Source organism: Balaenoptera borealis (assembly GCF_965194805.1).
Source record: "Balaenoptera borealis genome assembly, chromosome: 5".
NCBI classification, from domain to species: domain Eukaryota; kingdom Metazoa; phylum Chordata; class Mammalia; order Artiodactyla; family Balaenopteridae; genus Balaenoptera; species Balaenoptera borealis.
In genome coordinates this window covers 26058616-26078615 of record NC_138862.1, presented here as the reverse complement: position 1 = coordinate 26078615, position 20000 = coordinate 26058616, and the positions used below count along the sequence as shown (strand labels likewise).

The following is a 20000-nucleotide window of genomic DNA, read 5'->3' as shown; positions in this document are numbered from 1 at the left end:
CTGAGGGCTTGCTCACACAGACATTGCTGGGCCTCCACCTCTAGAGTTTCTGATTCAGCGACTCTGGCAGGGCCAAGAATTTGTGCCTGTAACAAGATTTCAGGTGATGCTGATCTCCTGGATTGGAGGCCACACTTTGAAAACCAGGAGTGTATAGAACAAGTCTCAGAATAGTCAGCAGAATGGGCTTGCTCTTTGTGTCATTCACTTAGTTTTATAACGAGAGGACTTTCGACAGCCACTCATGGTGCCTTAAAATCCAAACAGCTGCCTAGCAAGCACAAGCCTTTGGGAAGCCAGAAGATATTCAAGAACATGTGAATGACTAATAAGGCAAATTCTTCACCACTATAGGGAAAAAATAATGCTTTGAAGAACTTATTCAAGTGATATGTCAATAGTAACATATGCATAATTTAAAATGATGTATCCTTATGTAATCAGTCCTCCTTTTTAACACAATATTAAAGATGAACAAAGAAAATCATGTAACTCTCTAGACTATCGATTACTCAATCATGATAACATTATATTACACAAAGTATTGCCTTGTGTGGGAGCTTTCTTACTTGCTAATGAATAACATACTTAGACTCTCTAGAAATTGGAGCCAAATATGAGATTTCAGAGATCTGGCATGAGTTGCTGGCTTAATGTAACCCAAGCATCGATAACATCAGCAGTCATATTTTCTACCTAGTGCATGAGGTGTCTGCCACACAACCCCCATTAACTCTAATTGAAGTTGTACAGCTGATTTCCCTTCTGAGCAATAATTCTATAAATCTCCCTCTAAGTGGCAATATATCTTACCTTTAGTACACTTTTCATTTTAAAAGGAAAGTATAAGAGAAAAATTGTAAACAATAATGCTATCCTATTCGTCTTGAATATGCAAGTGTCATCAAAGCAGAATAAATGTAAAACTAAGCTGAACATTTAAGATGACATGAGACATTGGCTTCACTAGAGAACACATATTCGGATCCACCTGTTTAACTGTCTGTTAAAGTCTTGTATTCAGTCCAATTATTATGACATATGTATTAGTATGTGTTCATATAGATAACAAGTTGTTTACACTTTAACAAAGTGAAGCCATTTCCTCACAGTATAGATTGCTACATCTGCATTTGTAGATTATTCATTTGCTCAGTACTGCTATCAGTTTTAATCTAATCCAGTAGATGTTAGTGCGTTAATATTTTATTAATTTTCAAATATAGAAAATATGCTCCAAAATTTATTTACAAAATCTCATAATAAAAATTGTTAATATTTTTGTGCACGTACTTAATGCCTTACACGTGTTACCTCTTTTAAACCTCTCAATGATACCTAAGTGACTTGCGCAGACTCACTGGTAAGTGTTAAAGCAAGGGTCAAAAAAGTAGTTTGAGCATAGAATCCATGCTTTCATGGCTAGTCCATACTGCACCTAAAAATTAATTATAAATCTAAAATCTAGCAGAATTTACTTTTTATTTGTTGAATGTATATAGATTTCATGGAGCTGATAGATGGCTACATTATTTCTAGGTGGAAATAGAGACACAGATGTAGAGAACAAACGTATGGACACCAAGGGGGGAAAGTGGCAGGGGTGGTGGTGGTGTGATGAATTGGGAGAGTGGGATTGACATATACACACTAATATGTATAAAATAGATAACTAATAAGAACCTGCTGTATAAAAAAATAAATAAAATTCAAAAATTCAAAAAAAAAAGGCAAAAGCAAAAAAAAAAAGTTTTTATCTTCTATGAGGGTTAGTGTGTGGGTAAGAGTTTTCTTTGAAAGTCACACAAGTCAAAAGAATGAGCAAAAAATCACACCTCTCTAAAAAGTTCCAGTTGAAAACCTCTTTAGGACACTGGATGCCAACTTATTAGTGCTTCTATTTACTTATTTTAATGTTATTCTCAAAGTATTTGTAGTTTTAAATAAATCATTTTTTATTCTGTTAAAAAAAAAAAAAGCTAGTGATACTTCAAACATATTGCAGGCTCTCCAGGTTGGTTTTCATCCAGAAATTATTCTGGGTCACTGGACACCTGGGCTAGACTCTAAATCAGGGTTGAGAATTAGAGGAGTTCAGGCCAATTTGGCCCACAGACCTGTTTTTGTTTGATTTGTTTGAATAGGGTTTTAAAGAATTTGAAATTTGAAAATAAATGATTCTAGCTAATGTACATACTCTCCAGCTCACCCCCAGGCCCACTACTGCATATTTTTCCTGGCAGTCAGACACATCCACATGTTATGCCTAGTCTCTAAAGACATCTGATTTGTAACCTTTGTTGATAAAAATTAGTTCTGTTTCTAATGCTCAGGTCCACCCAGGGGTACTATGCAAATAAGCCACAAATAAAAGTGAAAAGTCACAGTTTTGTAAATGAGGAAATGAAATTAAGACCCTGATGATTTCTGCACTCCCTAATCATTGTTGAGTGATGAACTCATCATGTAGCAATGCTTTCTGGAAATATTGGGTGAGCGGTTTTACATATTTACCTGACAAGAATCTACACCTCCTTCTTCGTAGCCTGCACACACCATATTTTCTGTAATGTTATACTCTGGCATCTCTTGTTGGCATTTCTCATTCGATAGAAGGGGAACATCAGCTTCTTGCAGTACGTCTGCGGGAGGACCTGTGCAAAATGGATAATGCAGCCAGCCAGTCAGAAGTGATCAACATGCATCATTGAAGGAGCCGCCATCAGTCTTTTTTATTTCAACAGTTCACTCTCATTACCGAGTACTGTGTGTATACGTAATGGAACTAAATGCCAAAAGCACATAATAAAGCCCATCTGCAGATTTTGCCAAGTGGGTAACAGTAAAGCACTTCTTTAGTTCCCAAGGGCTAGCAGGGATGGTGGATTGGACTAGACGGTCTTTAGGTATTTTCAGTAATTTCAAATGGTTACAGCATTGCTTCTGGGGGAAAAAAGCCCGCCAACACAAAAAGTTTCATTCATGGAAATCAGCAAAGTCTCAGAAATCCAGCAGTGCTTTTCATTTGGCACCTGAAGAGGTGCTCCCTTATAATGGCATTCAGCTCCTTCGTGGGGCTGAATGAGCAAACAGGTGCGTACTGAACAGGAGACGAAACTCAGAGGAACTGTGCCCCTGGTCTCAGGGCAATCAGCTTGTCATCCACGTGCAGGGGAAGAGAAAGGAGGCATTTAGTAGCAGAGTATACTTCCATGCTTTTCACAAAATGACTCATCTACTGGAAGCATGAATCTCTGTTTACCGAAATACTAATCCCAAGAGGGATGTGAAAAAAGCAGGTGTCTAGGGCGCCCAGAAAAGGTACATGATAAGCACTTTCTAATAATTAGCAATTCTATTTGCTTTCTCAAGAAAGGCAGAAAGTTGTAAATAACCTAGTACATCTGACAGCCAGTGTTGTTGCAAAAATGTATGTGCCCTCATTTCTAGCTAAGTTTCATCACCACACTAAAAAGACAAGAAACAAACGCACACGTGCACATAGGTGCAAAGCAATGTATGTGTAATCAGCGGTGTGTTGGTAAATGTTTAATAACTGATTTTTCAAGAAATAAAAACAAAGCCCCACTGTGTATTGTCTGCCAATTTGCCTGTTGTAAACACTCCAAACATGGTCAATTTCAAAGTACCAGTATGACAGCGAGCATGAAGTTGGGAGCTGATACCAACTGGTGCCAGTGACTTCAGAGGCTGGATGACTTTTAAAGTTTGACAATGAACTTTAATTTTAAAAAGTGATTTAGAGAGGTTAAGATGGGGGAGAACTTTCAGCATCTCACTGTCATTTGTTCTATGAAGACTGAGGATGGGCTGGTAGAATTAGTTTTATAATAAAAATCAAAGAAAATTTTGCTGCTTGTCAAGGAAGAAAACATTGTTTGGATATATGATAAAACTTCTTGGTAGAAAAAAATTTGAGCAGTGTTCTTACATTTGATATTTGTCAACATGAGTTACCATGAGGATAATTGAAAATATACATATTCATACCAAAAAACCCACATAAAAATGTCAGTAAAGTTATTTAAATTTACTAGTTGCCTTAATTTAATCAAATAATACTTCTTTCTCTCTTAGTAAGCAACATGTTCATGATCTTAAAAAATTAATTAGTGTAGTATACTCAAAGGGGAAAAACTGGGGTTTTAGAAGTAGTTGGAAACCCTAAGAAAAAGTTCATAAAATTTGTTAAAATTGCCACACCCAGGAAGTATTTAAAAGTGATCTGTTTATTCCTAAATGAAATTGATCTCAGATGCAGATTGTTTTCTTGGCTCCATACCACTCCTAGAGACTTTTCCTAAGTCAATTAAATGCATATCTTTAGTAACAATAAGCAAATGTGAGCACGTTTACTCAACTCTTAAAAAAATAATAATTTCCTATGGAATAAAGAGTCTTAAATTTTGTTAGTAGATAATTTGCTTTTGAAGAGTACATTGTGGTCATAAATGTCTTTTAGCTTGAAGTCTGATAGAGAAAATATCTATCTAAGAATCATTTTTACTCTTTAGATTTCAAATTTAATAAGTCATGACATTTTTCAAGTGGAGGAAATACAATAATATACAGACTTTGACTTCAATATACTTTATGGGCAGCAGAAATGATGCATTTCAACAACATAACGTAATTGCAGTGGAGAACCTTTGTCAGAATCATCAGGCAAGGGTTTGACTTAGATCTTATGCTCTCTTTTACAAGAAGTAAGGATATTTTAGCTGTGAATCCTTTGCTTCTGGGACATGCACCTCTCCATAAGATTTTGTGCCTTTTCATCTTAAATGCAATTAGGATTTTTAAATATCATGGATATGACCTGTTGTAACTCTAGAGACCAGGTTTTTCCACTCAACAATAGTGCTTGTTCCTTTTTGCTTAACTATTAGTGAGTGGTCAAACTCTAGCCTAGATGGAGTAACTCCTATTAGGAATTTTGAAACCAATGAACCTTGCAGTTACGTTTAGAGGGTTTGAAGTACTAGAATGCTTTTTTAAAAAAAAAAAAAGTTTAGTTATTTCTTTTCCATTGTAAGACATGCTTTATTTGCCATGAAGAAAGAAAGTAAATTTCCCTATTTAACTGTGGCATTTTTTAATTTTACATAGTTTAATGTGAAAAAATGTACATCTTAGAGCTGATGAAATATTGCAAGGACATTGAAAAAAATTTTATCGAGGTATCATTGACATACAACATTATATTATTTTCAGGTGTACAACATAATTCGATATTCTTTGGAAAGCATGCTACGAAATAATGCTGGTGAGTCAATGGTTTATTAATTTATAGTCTTCAATGTAAGATTCATGCCATATCTGAGTCTTCTTGTCAGTAGGCAGAACTAGCATGTTGAAACTGATTCCCTTCTCATCTTAGGGAATGTGAGTGTGAAACATTTATATGATAAATACAAATAGTTTTATTGATTTGGAAAATGTAACAGTTAATAATTTGGCTTTTGATGAGACTTTATCCATATGCTTTATAAAAATACATTTTTGTAGCCTTTGGTTATATTCATTTCAATAGGTATATATTTTCATCAGAGAGTTTATAATACTAAAATTAGATATTGAGTTTAGGGAATGCTTGAATTTCCCTCTAATAAGAATTATAGTTTTATAATATGCTCCATGCAATTTGGAAAAAAATTTAACTATACAAATATACAACATATGAATATAAGCCAGACAGTGCTTTTAAGAGATATTGCAGAAAATTGTTATAGTATAAGAGTTTTTTTAAATGTTGAAAATATTCACAGGATAGAGTAATAGCATGCTTTTTACTAGTAGGCGTTTTCTATTGAGTCTGATAATTTACCTTGATATACAAGTGTCCCCCAGCCAGCAATAGAACAAATTCTTCCAGGAGGAAAAACTTGATTTTCTTCGGGGAAACAAATAGGTTGTATATAATCTGGAAACATGAAAGAAAACAAAAACAAGAACAGACACACATTCATTTCCAAAAGTTTTAAAAATCAATCATTTTCAACATTTCATCTAAAAAAACAACTTGTATTTTCATTTTATCCTGCCTGGACATTTTTTAGACATCAATCTTAGGGGAAAGAAGCATTTTAGAGAAGCACTTCTTTGACAGTGGATTAGGTACCACTGGTGGCCTTTTAGGATCCTCTCCATTGTCTCTATGACTCTATTATTATGTACACAACATCCTAGTTCTGGAATTAGTCATTTACATTTGATTTTTAAATAATCACGGTACTTAATAGAATGTGGTTCCAGTTCTATGAAAATCTTGGTAAGGCTGTTTTTTTCAGGGTCAGTTAAGAGAAACTTGGGCAAATGTTCTGAGGTTTTTTGTAAATTTTCCCCAATTATCTCCACATTCAAAAAGCTTTTAGGCGATTGTTTTATAGGGTACTTATGGAGGCATTAGCATTGGTGGCTGACTTTTTCAGCCTTTCTCCAACAGTTTGCAAGCCTCCTAACATTTATTCAACATCCATGACAAGTAAAACCCAAGGCAGACACAAAAGTAAATAAAAGGATAGGGCTAATACAACGAACTGCAGCAATCATCTGCCTTTGTTAAGTGCTCTCGTGCATGCGGAGACAGAATGCCAGAGGAGCACAGAGATGCACTCTTTCCTGACTGGGCACTGGGAAACTCTTCAGAGAAAGGCTGGAGCTGAGCAGAGCCCTTCAGGATAAAGTTCACTCCCTCAAGTGATTTCTTGCACCTTATTTAGGTATTTGGAGGAAGTCCTCCATCTGCCATTTTATTAATATTATTGAATCTCCTTTATGAATGACTATTCTTACTCACTTCGCTCTTTGAACATATGCTTGTCTCTCACTTTGTCCTACTCTGGCCTTTGTGGCAGATGGACCTATCTTTCTTTCCCATGAGAAACAGCATGCAATAGAGCATGGCCTATTATCTCTGGGCTGCTCCTTGGAGTTTACTGATATAGACGGCTCTGAGAGTTGTATTTTACTGTTCAATTTTCTAGAAAGTTGGATTTAAGCACCGTGATGAAGGTAATTTAATGTGTTTCTCTACATTCCCCAATTCCATTTAAATTATAGTGATTTCTATAACAAATTATCCAACTTTTATGGACTATTAATGCACTGGTACTGATATTTCAAATCTAATTTTGAATTAATTTGGGCAGATAAGATGACTAAAACCGATTTCTCTTACCTGTGTAATTCACTTTCGATTCAAGATGCATCATGGCGATGTCACTGTCCTTTCTCCGTTTATTGTAGTGTGGATTTATGACAATTTGGTCTATCAACCGAGTTTCTATTTGAGGAGAAGTCAGATTCGATGTCATATGCAGGCCTAGGACTGCTTTCCACTTAGATGGCTCTAAATTTCTCCTAAAGTTTATGAAAAAGAAGACTAAGAAACTCTCCATCCACCACAGTTACTTTCTAGAGATCTTCACAGTAGGTATTTCAGAATTATGTGTTCCCATCCTCAAATATTCTTGAATTTCTTTGAAGAATTCTTCTTTAAAAATATTTCTTTAATTTCAATTTTTTCTGATCGGATCATAGAGGAAGCCTTAATTTGTGCTAATCTGTATAACTTCTCTTAAATCATCTCTTAATCTCTGGTTCTAGATTGTGGTTCTCAACTTCCGTTTCCCATTAGAATCACCTGGAATGCTTTTAAATAACACTGTTACCTGCTCCCCCTTCTCCATCTCTGGTTTAATGAGTCTGGGATGGAGAGGGGCATTTTAAAAATTCATTTTTCAGTTAAATCTCCATGTTGATGGTAATGCATAGCCAGGTTTGAGAAACACTGCTTTAGATCATATTCCAGTGTGGAGACTACATCTTTGTCCAGGGTTTCCCTCAGCAACCACAGTAGCTATGGTAACAATGGAAGGAGGTTCAGCAGCATCTCCTGTTTAGGGGGTCACTGAATTCACACAGAGTTCACATAAGCAATAAAACCTCTTATGACGTTTATAAGCTAATACATGAGCTTGAGTAATTTCCACACATAATGAACTCGAATAATTTTTCATACACAGTATTGACCATTGATAATGTACTGGTAAAAGATAACATTTGTGTTATAGGCAGATTAAATTGGAGAGTATATTAGAATCTGAAAGTGTACAGGGACTCCTAAATGTGCTATTGTCCTGCAACATCTTCACGCCAAGAAATTACCAGTGAACAGCTGGAATTAAGCCATCTGAGCCATATTCACAATGAAGTCAAAATTCAATAACTGCAATTAGAGCAGAGCTAGTGATTTAATTCTCAGTAGTTGCAAATGCCTAGTTTAACATGGTATTTCAAATGTTAAAATACAAGTCACCTACAAATATATAAATATATAAAGAGCCTGAAGTTATTTCAAGTCCGTCTGTTTATCTTTTCATCTATCTATTCATTACATTGTTATATTTCCTAAAGGATTACGTTTGATCAAGTAGCAGTCTTCAGAAAAGCCGACGAATGCCCAAGCATCCAGTAAGCATCCGCTGATAACCGCACTGCCTTAAAATCTGAGGAAACTTACTAAGTGCTTTATAGCAATAAAACAACTCCCATTTATGGAGAAGCTATTTTGTGCCAAGTGTAGTGCCAAACACTTTGCGTCATCTCATTTCACCTTTAACACTGTTCTATGGATTTTACAATTAGCACAAACTGCATGCTAACAGTTTAAAATGGTAGGGTGGAGAGGATCGGTGCCAACCAGCACTCACCAGCCTGAGACGCTTGTCTGCTCACCTGCTGGCGCGGGTAGGGGCTGGGAGCTGAGGCTCGGGCTTTGGAGGTCAGACCCCAGGGAGAGGACTGGGGTTGGCTGCGTGAAGACAGCCTAAAGGGAGCTAGTGCACCACAGCTAGCCAGGAGGGAGCCTGGGAAAATGTCTGGACCTGCTGGAGAGGCAGGAGATGGTTGTTTCAGGGTGCACAAGGAGAGGGAATTTCTGTTCTGTGTGCCCACAGAAGGCAGAGCACCACCCAAGCGAGCTCCAGAGATGGGCGTGAGCTGCGGCTATCATCTTGGACCCCACAGACAGGCATAGACAGCTAACGCTGCTGCCGCTGCCACCAAGAATCCTGTGTGCAAGCACAGGTCACTACCCACACCACCCCGGGAGCATGTGCAGCCCACCACTGCCAGCATCCCGTGATCCAGGGGCAACTTTCCTGGGACAACACATGGCGCGCCTCAGGCTGGTGCAATGTCAGGCTGGCCTCTGCCACCTCAGGCTTGCCCTGCATTCCAATTATGACTACTGTACCCCTCCCTCTCCCCGGCCTGAATGAGCAAGACCAACTATTCGGCTGCTGCTTTAACCCCCTCCTGTCTGGGCAGGGAACATAGGCCTGAGGGTGGCCTACATGCTGAGTTGGGGTCAAAACAAAAGCTGAACCCCAGAAACTGTGCGAACAAAGAAGAGAAAGGGAAATTTCTCTGTGCAGCCTCAGGAGCAGCGGATTAAATCCCTGCAATCAACTTGATAAACTCTGTATCTGAGGAATACCTGAATAGACAACAAATGTTCCCAAAATTGAGGTGGTGGACTTTGGGAGCAACTGCAGACTTGGGGTTTGCTTTCTGCATCTGATTTGTTTTTGGTCTTATATTTACCTTAGTTTAGTTTTTAGTGCTTGTTATCATTGGTGGATTTGTTTATTGGTTTGGTTGCTCTCTTCCTTTATTTATTCTTTTTGTGAGTTTGTCTATGTTTCTTTGTGTGATTTTGTCTGTTTAGGTTTGCTTTTACCATTTGTCCTACGGTACTGTCTGTTCGTATTTTTGTTTGTTTGTTTGTTTGTTTTTATCACTGCGTGTGTGTATGTTTCTTTGTGTGATTCTGTCTATTTAAGTTTGCTTTACCATTTGTCCTAGGGTTCTGTCTGTTTTTTTTGTTGTTGTTGTGTTTTATTTGTTTCTTTCTTTTTATGACTCTGTGTGTGTATGTTTCTTTGTGTGACTTCGTCTGTTTAGTTTTGCTTTTACCATTTGTTTTGCGGTTCTATCTGTTGTTAGTTTTTTTTGTTCTTCTTTTCCTTCTGAGCCATGCAACTGGCAGGGTCTTGGTGCTCCGGCCTACTGTCAGGCCTGAGCCTCTGAGGTGGGAGAACCGAGGCCAGGATATTGGACCACAAGAGACCTCCCAGCCCCACATAATATTAATCAGTGAGAGCTCTCCCAGAGATCTCCATCTCAGCACTAAGACCCAGCTCCACACAACGGCCAGCAAGCTCCAGTGCTGGACGCCCTATGCTAAACAACTAGTAAGAGAGGAACACAACCCCACCCATTAGCAGAGAGGCTGCCTAAAGTCATACTAAGTCCATAGACACCCCAAAACACACCACCGGACACGGCCCTGCCCACCAGAAGGACAAAATCCAGCCCCACCCCCCAGAACACAGGCACCAGTCCCTCCCCACCAGGAAGCCTACACAAGACACTGAACCAACCTCATCCACAGGGGGCAGACACCAAAAATAACAGGAACTACAAACCTGCAGCCTGTGAAAAGGAGATCCCAAACACAGTAAACAAAATGAGAAGACAGAGATATATGCAGCAGATGAAGGAGCAAGGTAAAAACCCTCCAGACGAAACAAGTGAAGAGGAAATAGACAGTCTACCTGAAAAAGAATTCAGACTAATGATAGGAAAGATGATCCAAATCTTGGAAATAGAATGGAAAAAATACAAGAAACGTTTAACAAGGACTTAGAAGAAATAAAGAGCAAACAAACAATGATGAACAACACAATAAATGAAATTAAAAATACTCTAGAAGGAATCAATAGCAGAATAACTGACGCAAAAGAACGGGTAAGTGACCTGGAAGATAGAATAGTGGAAATAACTGCCACAGAGCAGAATAAAGAAAAAAGAATGAAAAGAATTAAGGACAGTCTCAGAGACATACCAACTTTGAATTATAGGGGTCCCAGAAGGAGAAGAGAGAGAGAAAGGACCTGAGAAAATATTTGAAGAGATTATAGTTGAAAACTTCCCTAACATGGGAAATGAAATAGTCAATCAACTCTAGGGAGCACAGAAAGTCCCATACAGGATAAACCCAAGGAGAAACATGCCAAGACACATATTAATCACACTATCAAAAATTAAATACAAAGAAAAAATATTAAAAGCAGCAAGGGAAAAGCAACAAATAACATGCAAGGGAATCCACATAAGGTTACCAGCTGATCTTTCAGCAGAAACTCTGCAAGCCAGAACGGAGTGGCAGGACATATTTAAAGTGATGAAAGAGAAAAACCTATAACTAAGATTACTCTACTCAGCAAGGATCTCATTCAGATTCGATGGAGAAATTAAAACCTTTATAGACAAGCAAAAGTTAAGAGAATTCAGCACCAAAAAGCAGCTTTACAACAAATGCTAAAGGAACTTCTCTAGGCAGGAAAAACAAGAGAAGGAAATGACCCACAAAAACAAACCCAAAACAATTAAGAAAATGGTCATAGGAACATATATATAAATAATTAGCTTAAATGTGAATGGATTAAATGCTCCAAACAAAAGACACAGACTGGCTGAATGGATACAAAGACAAGACTCATATATATGCTGTCTACAAGAGACTCACTTCAGACCTAGGGACACATACAGGCTGAAAGTGAGGGGATGGAAAAAGATATTCCATGCAAATTGAAATCAAAAGAAAGCTGGAGTAGCAATACTCATATCAGGCAAAATAAACTTTAAAATAAAGACTATTACAAGAGACAAAGAAGGACACTACATAATGATCAAGGGATCAATCCAAGAAGATAATAACAATTGTAAATATTTATGCACCCAACATAGGAGCCCCTAAATACATAAGGCAAATGCTAACAGCCATAAAAGGGGAAATCAACAGTAACACAATAATCACAGGGGACTTTAACACCCCACTTTCACCAATGGACAGATCATCCAAAATGAAAATAAATAAGGAAACACAAGCTTTAAATGATACATTAGACCAGACGGACTTAATTGATATTTATAGGACATTCTATCCAAAAACATCAGAATACACTTTCTTCTCAAGTGCTCATGGAACATTTTCTAGGATAGATCATATCTTGGGTCACAAATCAAGCCTCAGTAAATTTAAGAAAACTGAAAATGTATCAAGTGTCTTCTCTGATTACAACACAATGAGACTAGATATCAACTACAGGAAAAAAACTGTAAAAAATACAAACACATGGAGGCTAAACAATATGCAACTAAATAACTAAGAGATCACTGAAGAAATAAAAGAGGAAATCAAAAAATACCTAGAAACAAATGACAGTGAAAACACAACTACCCCAAACCTATGGGATGCAGCAAAAGCAGTGCTAAGAGGGAAGTTTATAGCAATACAATCTTACCTCAAGAAACAAGAAAAATCTCAATTAAAAAACCTAACCTTACCCCTAAAGCAATTAGAGAAACAAAAAAAACCCCCAAAGTTAGCAGAAGGGAAGAAATCATAAAGCTCAGATCAGAAATAAATGAAAAAGAAATGAAGGAAACAATAGCAAACATCCATAAAACCAAAAGCTGGTTCTTTGAGAAGATAAACAAAATTGATAAACCATTAGCCAGACTCATCAAGAAAAAAAGGGAGAAGATGCAAATCAACAGAATTAGAAATGAAAAAGGAGAAGTAACAACTGACACTGCAGAAATCCAAAGGATCATGAGATTACTACAAGCAACTATATGTCAATAAAATGGACAACCTGAAAGAAATGGACAAATTCTTAAGTACAACCTTCCAAGACTGAACCAGGAAGAAATAGAAAATATAAGTAGACCATTCACAAGCACTGGGATTGAAACTGTGATTAAAAATCTTCCAACAAACAAAAGCCCAGGATCTGATGGCTTCACAGGCTAATTCTAACAAACATTTAGAGAAGAGCTAACACCTATCCTTCTCAAACTCTTCCAAAATATAGCAGAGGGAGGAACACTTCCAAACTCATTCTATGAGGCCACCAACACCCTGACACCAAAACCAGACAAAGATGTCACAAAAAAAGAAAACTACAGACTAATATCACCAATGAACATAGATGCAAAAATCCTCAACAAAATACTAGCAAACAGAATCCAACAGCACATTAAAAGGATCATACACCATGATCAAGTGGAGTTTATCCCAGGTATGCAAGGATTCTTCAATATATGCAAAGCCATATATGACAAACCCACAGCCAACATCGTTCTCAGTTGTGAAAAACTGAAACCATTTCCACTAAGATAAGGAACAAGACAAGGTTGCCCACTCTCACCACTATTATTCAACATAGTTTTGGAAATTTTAGCCATGGCAATCATAGAAGAAAAAGAAATAAAAGGAATCCAAATTGGAAAAGAAGTAAAGCTGTCATTGTTTGCAGATGACATGATACTATACATAGAGAATCCTAAAGATGCTACCAGAAAACTACTAGAGCTAATCAATGAACTTGGTAAAGTAGCAGGATACAAAACTAATGCACAGAAATCTCTTGCATTCCTATACACTAACAATGAACAATCTGAATGAGAAATTAAGGAAGCACTCACATTTACCATTGTAACAAAAAGAATAAAATACCTAGGTATAAACCTACCTAAGGAGACAAAAGACCTGTATGCAGAAAACTATAAGACACTGATGAAAGAAATTAAAGACAATACAAACAGATGGAGAAATATACCATGTTCTTGGATTGGAAGAATCAACATTGTGAAAATAACTATCCTACCCAAAGCAATCTACAGATTCAATGCAATCCCTATCAAACTACCAATGGCATTTTTCACAGAACTAGAACAAAAAATTTCACAATTTGCATGGAAACACAAAAGACCCCGAATAGCCAAAGCAATCTTGAGAAAGAAAAAAGGAGCTGGAGGAATCAGGCTCTCTGGCTTCAGAATATACTACAAAGCTACAGTAATCAAAACAGTATGATACTGGCACAAAGACAGAAATATAGATCAATGGAACAGGATAGAAAGCCCAGAGAGAAACCCACGCACATATGGTCACCTTATCTTTGATAAAGGAAGCAAGAATATACAATGGAGAAAAGACAGTCTCTTCAATAAGTGGTGCTGGGAAAACTGGACAGCTACACGTAAAAGAATGAAATTAGAACACTTTCTAACACCGTACACAAAAATAAACTGAAAATGGATTAAAGAGCTAAATGTAAGTCCAGACACTATAAAACTCTTAGAGAAAAACATGGGCAGAACACTCTATGACATAAATCACAGCAAGATCGTTTTTGACCTACCCCCTAGAGAAACAGAGACAAAAACAAAAGTAAACAAATGGGACCTAATGAAGCCTAAAAGTTTTTTCACAGCAAAGGAAACCATAAATAAGATGAAAAAACAACCCTCATAATGGGAGAAAATATTTGCAAATGAAACAACTGACAAAGGATTAATCTCCAAAATATACAAGCAGCTCATGCAGCTCAATATCAAAAAAACAAACAACCCAATCCAAAAATGGGCAGAAGACCTAAATAGACATTTCTCCAAAGAAGATATACAGATTGCTAACAAACATATGAAAGGATGCTCAACATCACTAATCATTACAGAAGTGCATATCAAAACCACAATGAGGTATCACATCACAACGGTCAGAATGGCCATCATCAAAAATTCTGCAAACAATAAATGCTGGAGAGGGTGTGGAGAAAAGGGAACCCTCTTGCATTGTTGGTGGGAATGTAAATTGATACAGCCACTATGGAGAACAGTATGGAGGTTCCTTCAAAAACTAAAAATAGAACTACCATATGACCCAGCAATCCCACTACTGGGCATAAACCCTGAGAAAACCATAATTCAAAAAGAGACATGTACCACAGTGTTCATTGCAGCACTATTTACAATAGCCAGGACATGGAAGCAACCTAAATGTCTACTGACAGATGAATGGATAAAGATGTGGCACATAAGTACAATGGAATACTACTCAGTCATAAAAAGAAACGACATTGAGTTATTTGTAGTGAGGTGGATCGACCTAGATTCTGTCATACAGAATGAAGTAAGTCAGAAAGAGAAAAACAAATACTGTATGCTAACACATATATATGGAATCTAAGAAAAAAAAAAAAAAGGGTTCTGAAGAACCTAGAGGCAGGACGGAAATAAAGACACAGACGTAGAGAATGGACTTGAAGACACTGGGAGGGGGAAGGTAAGCTGGGATGAAGTGAGAGAGTGGCATGGACATATATACACTACCAAATGTAAAACTGATAGCTAGTGGGAAGCAGCTGCATAGCACAGGGAGATCAGCTCGGTGCTTTGTGACCATGTAGAGGTGTGGGATAGAGAGGGTGGGAGGGAGGTACAAGAGGGAGGGATATGGGGATATATGTATACATATAGCTGATTCACTTTGTTATACAGCAGAAACTAACACAACATTGTAAAGCAATTATACTCCAGTAAAGATGTTTAAAAAAAAATAGAAGGAAAAGAAAAAACTATATAAAACCTTTTCCCCATCGATTATATTTATAAGGTTTCCTAAAATATAGTTTGTTTAGGAAAGCGAGAATAAACTTAATTCTTTCCCTTAATTTCCAACTTTCAAAGTAGAAAATTGGAGCACCAGCACTCCCAGTGGTGACAAATGAGTTGTGTGTATTTTATGGAGGGACAGAGAAAGCCTCTCTGTGTTTGAGCACGACTGATATTTGGTTAAGGTTATTCCATCAATTGTAGACATTTTCTTTAAATGCTCAGAGTGGCGTGTTTGGGGCCTGTAGGCTCTCTTTGGCCTGGGTCTGGGAGCTTCTGCCATACTCCACCAGTCTAGGAAAGCTTCCTCCCCTTCCAGCTGACAGAGCCCTGGGCCTTTGAATGGGGAATTGGAGATGGAAATCTGGCACTGGGGTGCTCACTGTTCCTGGGATGTCTTTGTATGTAAGCTTTATAGTCTATACTGGTACGAAATACACATTCAAAATAAAATAAAGTCATGATTCCAAAATAAATAAATAAATAAATAAATAAATAAATAAATAAATAAAATAAAATAAAATGGTAGGGCAGAGACTTTATGTGGGACTGTCTGATTTTAGAGGCTTCCCTTGCACCAGGATACTGGGGAGCCTCACGTAGCTGTGGGCAGGTTCTGTGGGAGGGGCTGAGAATATGAGGGGCAGGTTGGGAGGCAGGAGAGGGAGACATTCCCGCTGCCATTGGTTACCTGGGCTCAGGTAGGGGAGGATGTCTCAGCTTCTAGTGATTGGTGGCAGCTCCTTAACTCTCCAGGTGCTGGGCCAGGAGGGCATTATGTGCTGCAGAGGCCCTGTTTGATTATCAAAGGTCTTCTCACTTTCCCTTTTCCAGGTCAGAGGAATCAGTACTTTGGCCAAGTTGGACATAATGATAATTTCAGATGCTCTGGCAGCACCCACTTCCACTGTCCCTTGGGACTCCCCTGCCCACTTTGACCTGTTCAGGGAGAAGGGGTAGGGTGAAATCTCCTTCCCGGTGTCCTCTGAGCTTCTTTCTCTACCACATCTTTAAGTATGTTTCCTAATGCTCAGCTGGTCATGATTGTCACTTGATTAGCATACCTGTTAGGTAACAGTTACTCTTTTTAAAGCATTGTATGTTTTTTACTCAGCATTTTATTTATATATTTACTTCATATTTACAAAAAATTAGTTTAAAATTGCCACACCATTTCTCCTACTTTGCATTTAATTATATTTATTTATACATATTATATTTTGATATTTTATATAACCAATGCATTATATTAGTATGTATATATTAAATTACAAATAATACTAACTATATTAATGGTATAGCATTTAAATAATAACTATGAAAATGTGCTCAAAGGGAGTATGAATCCATTATATAGATTCTATTTTGAAGTTAATAGAGTACATTTATTTTAAAAAATGATAGGATTGTCTCCTTAAATCCTTTCTACATATTTTATTTTCAGAATAAATTACATAAAAGTTCAGACTGGTATATGCAGTTTATTTGCTATAGATTTAAATCAATGATAAAATAATGCAGTTCAGATATAATAATGCAGTTCAGTAGCTAAACTCCCAGATTATCTCTTGTGTAAGTATTGTACTCCATGTGAGAACTATAAAAATAATACTGATATGAGAAAGTTTGTAGGTAATGCAAAGTTTAGTAATCACCATTTTCTCTCATTATTTTGGTGTTTTGAGTAGAAAATCAATACATGAACCACAAACTATGAAGATCAAACATGCATGTTTCAAGCTACTTGTCTAATGTGATTTACAGCAATGGTGTTCTGACACCTTCTTAATGATTTCTGAAATTGTTATTGTGCTATATGGAAAATAGCCTCTTTCCCATGTTTTTATTTTTCCTGCATCTGTAAGCAGCACTATGGAAAGGAAATATCTCTCCAACATGTGTCATTTGCACTTCTCTCCCAAGTCCTGCTCCACGTACCTTTCTGTGTCTATGTAATTCACTTTCCCACCACGAGCCCCACATTAGCACGAGCACCACTAGAATGACTACATCCTTCTCTCTGAGGACAAAGACTTGAGAGTACAGAAGTCATAGCCAATGGTACTTAAATTTTATGAATCAATTGAGAAATTTGCTAAAAATTCAGATTTCTAGTTTCTAGCTCTGGAAATTCTAATTTGGAAGGTTGGCGTGGGACCCAAGAATCCATACTTTGTAATCATTGTTGGAATACTGAGCAATATAAAATCCTTCTAGCTTTTCCATTCACCCAAAGCCAAGAAATGGGGTTAGAAAGCCTTCCGAGAAATCATTGCAGATGAAGAAAAGGGACTTAATTATATTTCAAAATATTCTTGTTTCAAAGCATCTACATTCCAAAAAAGCAAAGAGAAGCTATAAGACAGAAGACAGGTGGGGATAGGAACAGGACATAATCCCTTTGGATAGGCAGACCCCAATTCCGCTGAGGCTAAAGATGGCAGAAATAGCTTACCTTTAGGTAGAAAAAAATTGGCTGAATTTCTGCTACATTTCACCTTCGCCTGCTCTGTCCAGAGTGTTTTTCTCAGTAGCAAGGGAAAGAAAGGTACAGTTTGATAGGAAACAGAAAGACATGTTCCTGACTTCTGTAAGCTCAAAGCCTAGCATACTCCTTGGCACACAGTAGATGCTCCACAGATGTTGCACTGGATGGGATGAACTAGCGCTGCTCCGCTCTATGTTGCTCTGTGCTGGGTTGTAAATAACTTCACTACTCTGAGCATAAGACTGTCCATTTGTACATGGAATTTTCATTGTGGTGGGAAGTAAATGTGGTAAGATAATTATGATAGAGCAACATAATATGCTAAAAAAGATCAATGGGACCCCATACTATAAATTGAAATTTTTTTATGTTCTACCATTACTAATGGTAGCATAAAGCAACCTCAACAAGTTTGCTTACTGCCAATCCCAATGTTTACCCACAGCACAGAGCTTTTGGTCTCTATTAATCATTCTCCAATGAATGGGAAAGGATTCCTGAGAGAATAGCCACCTCCTTTTTTTAAAGGCAAGTAAAAATTAGAATGCCCCTGAAATGTGGTGGTATTGTCAGAGAGCAAGAAAATTTTCAAGAATATCAGAGGTAATTTTTACAGAATAAAGGAGCCACATTAAATGGGATAACACTAGCTAGCTTTAACAATTTGGGCATCATATAATAATCATAATAATTATCCTAGTTAATAAAATACACTGTTAATGAAGGCCCATGAGTCCATAAAGAAACTCAAAAGAAAAACAGCAAAGTGTGTAAAAGGCAGTTGTATTGTGAAAGGACGGTGGGCAGGGAGGATGTGTTCAATTATTAGTCTTTATTATGAGTCGGGACAAGATTGTCATACATGTGAGTATTTTTATTTCATTAAGTAGAAGCATGTTTTTAAAATAAAGGTATGGGGCTTCCCTGGTGATGCAGTGGTTAAGAATCCGCCTGCCAATGCAGGGGACACGGGTTTGAGCCCTGGTGCGGGAAGATCCCACATGCCGCGGAGCAACTAAGCCCGTGTGCCACAACTACAGAGCCTGTGCTCTAGAGCCTGCGAGCCACAACTACTGAGCCTGCGTGCCACAACTACTGAAGCCTGCGTGCCTAGAGCCCGTGCTCCGCAACAAGAGAAGCCACAGCAATGAGAAGCCCACACACCGCAACGAAGAGTAGCCCCTGCTTGCTGCAACTAAAGAAAGCCCGCGTGCAGCAATGAAAACCCAATGCAGCCAAAAATATAAAGTAAATAAAATAATTAAAAAAATAAATACAATGTTAAAATAAAATAAAATAAAATAAAATAAAGGTATACATTTATTTGTTTAAGTGTAAAAAAAGAGAAGTAAGTACAGGGAACCAGGAGTAAGCCAAATAATCCTCATCATTATTTGACCTGGTGGATTATTTCTAGAAATTTAAGGAATCACCTCTGAGCTCTTTTCTTCACTTGACTCCCAGGACTATCCACGCACTTGTGATTGTCCTTTCATTTCACTCTTTGCTTTTCCTCAGTTTTTCTTTCCCAGCTCTTTTCTTCTCAAAAATCAAAATATTGAGAATACTCTAGGATTCTGCCTTCCGCCTTCTTCTCTTCTTCATTAACAGTAATTCCATAGATGATCTCATCCAATGCCATGACTTTAAATACCAGAAATATGCTGAAAACTTCCAAATTTGTGTTTTAATTCTTGACTTCTCCTCTAAACTTTAGATTCACGTACCTATGTGCCAATTGGCCAAGTAAATACCACTTGGACTCTGGTAGGAAGTCTCAAGTTTAATATATAGAAATCAGAACTTTTATACCCCTTCCAGTCCTGTTTCTTCCCATTTTCCTCATCTCAATAAATGATATCAACACTCATTCTGTTGCTCAAACCCAAATCCTTGGTTCTTCTCCTTATCTATCTGTGATCACTAGTAAGTTTAGGTAGCTCTAAGCATCTGAACTTAC

The 20000-nt window shown here is 37.4% G+C and overlaps 1 protein-coding gene across 1 annotated transcript in view; it reads right to left on the bottom strand.

Moving 5' to 3' along the window:
- TMPRSS15 (transmembrane serine protease 15) overlaps nt 1–20000 on the bottom strand; it is a 115760-nt gene that overhangs the window by 4275 nt on the left and 91485 nt on the right. The window contains exons 16-18 of the mRNA XM_082392568.1: nt 7202–7383; nt 5849–5944; nt 2515–2654 (exon numbers count right to left, since the gene is read on the bottom strand). Of these exons, the coding sequence (XP_082248694.1) occupies nt 2515–2654; nt 5849–5944; nt 7202–7383 (418 nt within the window). The remainder of the gene's footprint in view (nt 1–2514; nt 2655–5848; nt 5945–7201; nt 7384–20000) is intronic.